We start from the raw sequence: 10,626 nt of genomic DNA, 5'->3' as shown, positions 1-10,626 counted from the left end.
CTTGAGTATTGTTTTTTTTCTAAAACTATTTCTCTAATTAAATATACAAACACTTAGCAGAAATTGATGCAAAACCCAAACGGATAACAAATCTATTATAATGATTTTTCCTAAAGAAGGAGCCTAGCACCTAAGCACATCAAAATATTTAGCCATTGGAAAAAAACAATGTGCACAAGAATAAACAAGTCCACATGATATAGCTTCAACCCGAGACACAACATAGCCAAAGATAGACATGCAGAAACATTGTTTAATAAAAGCTTTAGTAAACAAAGTGTGGGAAACTCTGCCAATGCACAGAAAATAAGATCCGTTTGCTTCAAATAGCCTTGAATCCTTTGTTACCTGATGTGGAACCAGAACTTCAAGAAAATTTGATCAGTTCAACATAGTACTCAAAATCATGGGCAACCTACACAGTGATCCATCCATATAGTAGGTAATATAAATAATTCCAATAATCATCAGATTATGAATTAATCAATTTAGTACAATAATTACATAAAACATGTCTTTCCCAAATGGCTTCATGATATATATTTAATCCCCATTAACAATGCCACCATTCTAACCTCTGGTGGATAGTGTAACCTTCCCAATGATAGGGGAGAGGCTCAATACATAGTTGTTTGGCATGGCCACTCTTTTTCATTAAGCTCATCCAAAGTGTGGCGCCCCAATCTGCTATTTTTCTTTTCTTTCATTCCTCTCGGTACTCCAATATCAATGGCCACTTTTTGGCTCATAATGAGGCTCTCAAGACGCAAGTGCCAGAGAATCAAAAATGATCGAAAGAAATTGATTTTTAAAAAGTCCAAGAGAAAGCTTCTCTACACTAGTAGTTCAGGAACTTGCATAATTTCTGCATGTGTCACCTGGTTTGCACGAGCCATACTGATTAAATAAATCTTGTGCAACACAACACTAACATTAAATAAGGAAGCAAGCACAGCATATATTGGCAAGCTTTTAGCATATTAGCATACTAAACGATGGTGAATCTAAGAGCACAAGCTTATCAACCAACTAGCAAAAATAGTTATTCACTCATACCAAACAATCTGAAAGGAAAACAGACTTCAAGACCTAGGCTGTTAATTTTGGGTATTAGATCAAACTATCAGAAACATATACTGAAATGAATCCAAGTCAAAACCAATACCTGTCCAATCTCACCTTGAGCATCTTTGAATATCTAAAAACATAGCTAAATATCCTTTCCCATTTTAGTGCTCACAGGCTAAGATATTACAATCCTTTAGAATCAATCAGCTATTACATAATAAATGGCCTTTGGATCTTTTAATTAGCACCTCAGTTGCTTTATCCAAGTGTCAAAATATTCTTGAATTTTTCATTTTTTTATGCATTTAAAATTCTCATATAATATTTAATTGAAAATTCTGATGAAACATCAAACACTGACTGATGGTCTCACCAATGACTATGCTAGTATCGCTGCCTGGTCCAATTTTTGCATGAGCAAACAAATCAATCATGAAAATTCTTACCTTTTAAGCTTAAGAATGATTAAGAAAAAACTACCTGATCGCTCTAAAAGTTAGATTTTCAAATGAACTCCGTCAATCTATAGCAAAATGACACTTCCAACAATTTATCAGCCAATTCTAGAAAAAAAATTGAAGTTTAAAACCAATGCATGATACCTTTGTGGAAAAGGTTCAGCCCTAAAATACGGCATGAATTGGAGGAAGATTTTTCATTACAGCAGAGCAAAGCATACAAGTCCAAAAACCATCTTGCAAGAACAGTAGTCATAATACCTCAATGAAGATACCAAGTATTTCTGAAACTCCAAAGTTTAGAAAACCTAGGTTCATATTGTGCAGGTAACGTATCTATCAACTGCCTGGAACCTCAGCATTTATTATTTGTATATTCACACATAAATGTAAAAATATAATTAACAATAATAAGCTTTTGCCTTCCTTTTAGTAAGACTATCTACGCATATCACAACCATTGTGATCCAATTATCATTTATGAAATATTGTATGTTTTTTAACTAATGAGAAACTGAAAATGTCAAATTGAAATGTATAGCAGGACTCTCTTTCACATTATAAGGATAAATAAGAACAGGAAAGCTCTTCAAAATTGAAATCAAAAGGATAAACAAAAATAGGAGCATTGGTAACTGGAATAAATAGTCCTGATTCATTGTAGACATAATGGGAGGACTTGTAAACAAAAATCTGCAGGATGAGGGGTTAAGTTTGGCAATACATTTGCACTTCACAAGTGCATTTAGAAAATGCACCTTGTGGTAAAGTGCAGTGCGTTAAATAGTCATTTTACAATTATTATTATCATTTTACAATGTAAATTAGTCAATAAATTATTATTTTACTTTTTAAATATAAATCAAATGTTATTAACATATTAAATAATAAATTGATAAACATGCATATGACAACCTAAGAGAATATGTGTTGCATATGTTGTAAGGTATCAACTACATAAACTGTATATGTAGAACTCAATATAGAAAACCTAAGAATTTCATTTTGCCACCTATAGCTTGTCTACTTTATCATTGTCCTTCACAATTTAGAATATTACAATTTATTCTCCTTAATTTGCAAAACAAAAGTAAAATACCATAACAAAGATGACGGTATTCATCCACAAGTTTAACACAAATTTGGAAGAAAAAAATTATGATTCACCTTATATTCATTTATTGAATTGCTCAGCATGCTAATCTAACAAAGGCTTTGTTCCCCACACGAAGGTATGTCTACAAGAATTGTCTTATCTCTTCTTTTTTCTCATTTTTCTTCTTATTATCATATGATTTGACTGTTGGTAATTTTTGCTGCATATTCAATTGACTATCGCAAACGTTGTAAGCACCTCACTTATCATAGGATGAAAATGCAAGACGCTAGATAAAGGAACAAGATTTCTATTAAACAAAACTCTAATCTTATTGTATCTATTAATTTAACCATTTAAATTTTAACTTTTTAAAAGTACCCCAAGCTTATTGTCCCGGATGCCGTTTATGCAATGGAGAATCATTATTTGCATGGGAGAATACACAACATTAAGGTCAAGGGTATTTTGTTTTTGTTAGGACTCGTGCGAGCTATAGGAGGGTGAATAGCTTCAATCGCTTCTCGGCTTCGCTTTGTGTTCGTCATTGAATGCGCAGAAGAAACTTCAATCAACTTGGATACCACATGCACTACATCTTGATTTTACTTGGTATTCACCTCCTTGAAGTGATTAATCCAAGAGTCCACTTCTCGCTCACTTCCACTAAGAACTTCCTCTTTCACGAAAACTTTCTGGAGGTGGAGAAACCTCTTACAAGCTTGAGCACAAGAATACAACAAGAAGGACAAAATACACAAGCAAATGAAAGTAAACAAATTTTACATATGAGATCTTTGCTTTGAATGCTTGCTTGTTGCTTTGGGTGGCCTCTTGATGGTTAGAAATACAGCAGCACTTCACCTCTAACCTCTCAAGAAATGGCAGCTTGAAATCTCCATGAAACCCCCTTTTCTAGGATTGCTTTCAGGCTAACAGACGTCTCCCAATCAATTGGCCTTACCACAATTAATTGTCATGTCAAATTCGACCATTCAAACCTGCATAACGACTCTTTTTGGCTTAACCAATCAATTAGTGAGTCATACCAATCGATTATTGGCTTCCAATCAATTGTCTCAATCAATTCTGAAGCTTTTTGTTCTCTCGAGAAAGCACTATCAATCAATTAGCCAAATCGATTAACAAAGTTGAATCGATTAGGTCAATCGATTCGGCAGATTTCTATTTCCTCGCAAAACTTCTACCAATTGATTGCCTCAATCGATTACTTCAATTGATTGTCTCAATCGATTACTTCAATTGATTGCCTCAATCGATTGCGTCAATCAATTCCGAACCTTATTGTGCTCTCAAAATAAGCTCTCAATCGATTGCTTTAGGCCAATCAATTACAACAATCGATTGCCCAACCCTTAACTCTGAATTCGAGTTTAGGATTCACCAATCGATTGCTACCTCTCACCAATCGATTGGTAACTCTAAATTCAACATTTTCAAGGTTGAATTTGTGTCTTGCCTAGTATCCGATTGATTTCAATCCACCAAGACTTCCTTTGCCCAACATCCAATCACCGTGACTTGTTGAGACTTCTCGTTGCCTAACATCTGGTAGACCTTGACTTGCCAAGGCTTCTTCACCAAATGTTCGATCCTCCTTGACCCACTTGGATTTCCTCTTGTCAACCTTCCCATTGGACTTTCGATCACCAAGTGTCTGTCAACCTTTGACCCACTTGAACTTTCCTCTTGTCAACCTTCCTGTTGAACTTTCGATTGGACTTTCCTCTAGTCAACTTTCCCATTGAACTTTCAGTCACCAAGTGTTTATTCAACCTTTGACCCACTTGGACTTTCCTCTTACCAACCTTCTCGTTGGACTTTCAGTCAACCTTTAACCCACTTGAACTAATCAAACATCGAAACTCAAGCTCGAGTCAATCCAAACTTAGTCAACTTGGTCAACCTTGATCCGAATTTGATTGCACCAATAGTTTTTATGTTGCAAATTATGAAAGATAAATTGTACCATCCTAAACTATAAGGGTAAATTGAAAAGTTGGAAAATTATGAGGGCAAAATGAAATTTTCTCAAAATCTAAATTAAATTATTAGTGTGAGATAAACCAAGAACACTAAAACCGCTATTAATCTAATATCTCTAGCACTTTCTCATGTTGGAGCATAGATACTATATATCCAACTTGGTCCATAAACTATGAAAGGTTTTAATATAAATATAAGGATAACACAAACCAAGATCATGATTGTGTAAAAACATGAGTCAGCTCATATAAAGCACACACCTAAATGTCTCTTCAACTTCGAATCAGCACACAACAAACGATGTCTTCGACTTTAAATTAGCACATTAACAAAAAAAAGGATAGAGGAAACAAAGAAAATGCAACCAAAATAAGAAATCTATAGAACAATCATCAAAGGACATGAATCCAATTACCAGATAATATAGATGAAGAGAGCTTATTGGTTTGTGAAGAAACCTAGAAAAAGAAAATATAAGAGAAAAGAAAAAGGACTTGGATCTTATCATCCTAGTGTCACCACTAAATTTTGGGAGACGACTCATATGGCTAGAGTTGAAGCAAATTTAGCAAATTTCACAAATAAGATGCAGGGCACCCAAGAAGAAGAAAAAGGAGGATGCATATTTACAAACAAGTAGTAAGTTGTGTGGTGAATGGTAACAGAGAAAATGTTGAGGGCGTAAGGTGAAAAAGCCCATTGTGTCATGTGAGAGACTAGAGTAGACGAGTCAAACAAAGAGCAGCAATGAAAAGGCAATCCTACAAGAAGGATAGTGATGATCCTCACAAGTGGCAAGCGAGAGTTGCAACAACTATCAATGTAGTGGAATAAGTTGCCCGGATGAAGATCTCTCTACAAGCAATTCCAACAAGTGTGACCTCGACAACACAATAGATTAATTTGGTGGCTTCAAGAGCATCAAATCTAGTTAGAAGTTGGGCCAGTAGAGCAGTGCCTTCTAGTTGTCGTTAGTGGCTATAGTACCAATAGTGGAAGATGGATTTATGCTAGTGATAATGATGGCTCACCTAGATGGCCTCATGACTCTAGAACAAGATAGGAGATTCACATGAAAGGCTCACACATGAATTTTATTTTGTGCAAGAGGGATTATAGCGAGTGGCAGCATACAATCAGATTACAAGCATAGAAAATCAAAGTTCAACAACTCTTGGTGGATGCAAATGGTGAAGGTTCATGAACAACAAAAGCAACATGAGGGATCAACTTGTGACGGAGAGAAAATCAATGGGCCATAGATGTTCTTCAAACTAGAGATTTCTTGTAGAGATGCATAGCCTAGAAGAGGCTCAAATTAATGTTGTTAGGAGCCGCATATGCACAAAGGTCTCTAAGCCATGAGGCAAAAAATTTGATTTCCTAGTGATATCACGAACTTGATTGAGAATGAGAGACTATTGTCTGGTTGGACAGAAGTGACAAGTGAGTGGAACGAGTCAGGCTCATGCACAAAGAGAAGTGGATAATAGGAGACCTCTGCAGAATGCCTCTTTGGAAAACTCTAACACTAAAAGGATAGCTATGATAGCATGTTAAATTTGGGAAAAGAAAATAGTATTACATATGTTGTAAAAGGCTATATAAACATATAGAGAGAGAGAAACCTTCAATTTAGAAATCTTAGAGTTAAAAATATTAATGTGGAACTAACACTACTACACCAATGACCATATAAACCGAATAACTCTACTGGGAAAGCACCTTTCAAAAAGCACTCTCCTATCTGCATTGAAAAAGTAGCATTAAGGATGTAGTTCTTCGAGTAAAAGGATTCCGAGCATAAGTTGATCAAACATCTTATTAAAACCTTACATAGTTTGAACCTCAAGTGTTTGAAAATTGGAAAAGCACTCTCAAACCCATCTGAAATAATATTGGTCAACTGGTAAAATTAAGCTTTATCGAACTTTGAACATCATTGAGGTAATATTTGACACAAAAAAAAAACAAAATGAGTAATAATATATTTCATGAGTTTGTACTTCAATGCAATCCACTATGTTACAGAAAATGATACTTCAAGTGAGAAAAAAAAATGATAAATATAAATATATCAAATATATAATATAAAATATTTATTAAAAATAAAACAGAACAGAGAAAGCAGCAAATAAAGGTAATGGCATCAAGAAGTCCACACCTGAGCCACAATTGGAAAGAAAATATGCGAGATGATGGTAAAGGGTGAAGCAGGAGGTAGATTCCATCTTTTACTAAAGAATCATGCCTTTGAACAGAAAGTACAAGCTTGAGAAGAAATGTTCATATCATTCAATAAATCCCAAACAAAAAAACATCAAATACGTCACATGTACAAGAACACATTGAAATACACTCCATTGACAAAAACTTACCTTAAACACACTAAATTCCCGTGGAGCAAAAACGCTAGATATCTGCATACCAAGAAAAAATAATAATAAATATCCCATTTGAAATGAAAATTTTAATAAGAGTCTAAAACTTAAACAAAGTACTATAGTATAAAGCACTAGTAATTCACCTTTATGTCCCTATAAAAATTGAAACAAACAACACTCCAAAATGCCAACGAACTTCTGCTACAACTTGCTTCTTCCAGGGTACAGTGCACTCTACTTACTAGGTGAAAGCCGAGTGTAGTATTCAGTAAAGTCTAAACGAAAGAGAAGGAACTTCAAATCAACATGTTGTTGCATTGGTAACTGATAAATAAAAGCATCAAGTGACGTTGAATATTCTTTAGCTATTTTGTCCAGATCTTCACTCATTAACTTAAGAAATTGTCCAGCTTGTTGCATGATGGCTTTCCTACCACCATCAAGCCAAGAACCATGTTCCTTATTTTTTGTCCTTGATTTGCCTCTCCCTCTGAAAGATATTAAATCAAATACTAATAATAACAAAAATAATGACTCTTCACAATTTCATGAGAAAAAACATTCAAATGTTACCTTTGTTGCAGTTCAAATATACTTTCAAACCACCTCTCTGCATGTCTTCGAAAACGCAAAATAAGATCAAACAGATCAAAGAGGATCTTAAAAATGCCCAGCGATCGTTCCCCCAAAAGAGACTTCTCAACAATTGAATTGAGATACTTATCGTGAGCAGCAAGAAGATCATCCAAATCTCTTGCAGCATCCATTTCTTCTGAAAAGTGTGCCCATGAAACCTCTAGAACCTCAAACATGATATAGTATTGAAAGTTTGTCACAAAATGATTCATCTCATTCCATAGTACTTGGCATCTTCGAAGAATGGAGACAAACTGAGTCTTGACAGATGCACCTTCTTTGGTGAATATACAAGAAATTATGGAATTTGGCTTCATCATCTTCCATACCCCAACCAATGCATGCTCAACCCTTCTGAGTTTCCATAAAAAATTGAAAATTTTCAAGTATTTCTTCATGACAATTGCTGTAAATACTGTGTCTAGAGGCACCCTTGCATCATACTCCAAAGAGAAAACATCCCATCCTCTATCACCATCACTATGCTCCATCATTTTTACCTTCAGACGGTCTAAAATATCGTGATCATCATACTGTGCATTGGATGCACGGATTGCAGTCTCTAGCAAACCAGCCAACTGGAATGAGCTTATAGTGTTGGCTGGCTCAGAGAGCTCTGGACCAACAATATCCATCAAGTACTGCACAAAGTCACCCTGGCCAAGAAGTAAATACCTTTTGATTGCAAGACAATGATCTTTGAACCGATAATGCTTATGAATCACATTCAGCAAGTGGCTATCAATCCGTTTAGCTGCCTCAACAACAAGTGCTTCTAAAGCATCTGTCTCCCCATATACAATCCCACCCCTTCTAGTTGTTTTCCCAACATGAGCTGCTGCTTCTGAGGCAGCAGCAGCCCAACCAGTGTCTTCACAGCAAACTTTGAGGAAGTTAATTGACTTCCCTGTCCTCAAGATCCTCTGTGCTAAAGAAGGAGAAATAAAAGAAGGCAGCATTGCTGCCTGAATTTGGTAGCCTTCTTGCCATAAAGCCTCCGCCTTAACCGCTTGGCTCTGTATGAAGAACTCAGAGAACATGTCCTCCAATTCACCCTCCAAAACCCAACTCCGGACCATCTCAAACAGAGGTGAGCATGCCCTCAGCAATAGACGACCCATGAAATCCTGCACTAAAGGATCCCCATGGTGTGCCTGCTCATGTATTGCTCCAGCCATTGCCCCACCTCTCAGAGCTCGACAGCCATCGACCAGAACTGCCATCAATCTCATCCTCACGGTTGGTTCAGCAAGCCAGACTTGAAGCCGCCGCATAGATAAGTAGTTACCTGGCACTCCAGAAATGGATCCTGGAGTTGGAATTGGATTTGAAGAGTGGGATTCAAGCACAGCCAAGAGTTTGTAATAGTCTGAAAGCTCATCCTGAAGAGCGGAGCAGAAAGCCTGACCAACAGTGCCAATCTCCTCAGCAGGAAAGCAACTCATACTTTCAGTAATGAAACCCCTTACCTTTCTGAAGAGCCATCCAAGTTCACAGAGCTTGCGGACCATTGTTTTCATGGCTCTTGGAAGCTTCAACGACTCGGGTAAATCATAACAGTTTGCCATCTTGTCAAATCTCACGTATCGGCCGTCAATCCCCTGGCAAACAAAGAGGATGTCCCTCACGATGGCAGACTCAGTCGCCTCGGATTCGTCCATGACCAGATCTGCATATTCTCTGAGTGCGATCTCGCGAATGTTCTCAGGATCTTTGGATACAAGGAGAATACCTCCAGAAGGAGGTAGAAATTTCTTGGCAGCAGTAGGCGATTGGTGGCTGGGCTGCGGATCAAGTGGGAGAGCAGGGAGGCCGATGTTAGCCGGCGAAGTAAGAAGTGTTTCGCGCCGGCGGGAGTCAGAGAGAGATTTGAGGAGATATAGGAGTGCCCAACGGTTGCGGATTGCGCCGGGGGCGGCGGATCGGGCGGAGAGCTTGGTGTGGAGGTCCGCGAAGGCAAGAGCTTCCGAAGAGCGACCGGACGAAGCCATTTGGCGCTTGATAGACTCGGCCATGGCGAGCTCGTCAGGGGCGATGGAAGGTGCCATGCAGCTGGAGAGCAAGCGATGGGCGAAACGGAGAGCGCGGGGCAGCTCATCAGCAGCGATTCGAGAGGGGGAACCTGTAGGAGAGAGGAGGCGAACGACGAGCTCCTTGATAAGATCGAGGATTTGGGGATCGTCCATGGCCGCCGGCGAAGGCACCTGGAGGCCCTAGGGTTTATATGTGTTTTTTTTTTAATTAGTGTCGTTTTGTATTTTTATTTAGAGTTTTCTAATTCAACGCATTCATTTTATTCGTTTGGGCGGGGAGAGGAATCTTTTCGAAAAGGGCGAAGTGATCCAGCAGTAGAAATATACCCCTACGCGTACCACCAATAGTTAGAATCGATTAGAGAAGCTACTGTCGGTTTTACGTTTCTAAGAAGGGCGATCATCGTTATGTCATAGTCTTTTCCTAATTGATTTATCAAATACTATACTGAATAAAATAAGTAAAAAATTAAAAGGGCGTCATAATTAACATATTAAAAAAAGACAAAAAAAAAATACATTCTACCTGATTTTTCATATTAAAATATTCTTATTCCAACTAAACTTATCAAAATAAATTTTTAATTCAATTTATCAAAAATACTATACATACATAACTTTTATATTAACAATTTTTTATTTGAAAAAAAAATATTTTTATATTAAAAATATTTAAATTTAATAAAAAGTACTATTATAATAACTATTAAGGCTATGTTTGATGAGAGATAATTAGATTTTAATGTAATCATGATTATATTAAGGCTAATTATTTTATTTGGTATGAGGTTATTTTATTTGGTACAATTAATGTAATCTGAATTATCAAAGGTAATAACTTTTTTAATCCACATTAAAAGCTTAACAGCATATAAACTGATTATATTACAACCAAAAATTTTTTTATACCAAATCTAACCCTAATCTCATCTTATCAAACCAAT

At 36.7% G+C, this 10,626-nt stretch overlaps 1 protein-coding gene across 5 annotated transcripts; it reads right to left on the bottom strand.

Moving 5' to 3' along the window:
* Positions 1–448: 448 nt before the first annotated feature.
* Positions 449–9,907, bottom strand: LOC121981377 (gamma-tubulin complex component 3-like). Of its 5 annotated transcripts, none has more exons than XM_042533856.1 (5): positions 7,587–9,907; positions 7,157–7,503; positions 7,008–7,049; positions 6,794–6,900; positions 449–878 (listed from the first exon to the last, which is right to left on the bottom strand). In XM_042533856.1, exons 1-2 carry the CDS (start codon positions 9,833–9,835, stop codon positions 7,248–7,250), a joined length of 2,505 nt encoding a protein of 834 aa, XP_042389790.1. In that variant the 5' UTR covers positions 9,836–9,907; the 3' UTR covers positions 449–878; positions 6,794–6,900; positions 7,008–7,049; positions 7,157–7,247. The 5 variants fall into 5 exon arrangements, with proteins under 5 accessions (XP_042389790.1, XP_042389792.1, XP_042389789.1 ...); XM_042533858.1 differs by having other exon boundaries at positions 6,794–6,880; XM_042533855.1 differs by lacking the exon at positions 6,794–6,900.
* Between the last annotated feature and the right edge of the window lie 719 nt (positions 9,908–10,626).

Source organism: Zingiber officinale, chromosome 5A, assembly GCF_018446385.1.
Source record: "Zingiber officinale cultivar Zhangliang chromosome 5A, Zo_v1.1, whole genome shotgun sequence".
Lineage (NCBI taxonomy): Eukaryota > Viridiplantae > Streptophyta > Magnoliopsida > Zingiberales > Zingiberaceae > Zingiber > Zingiber officinale.
This window is presented reverse-complemented; position numbering and strand designations above follow the sequence as displayed.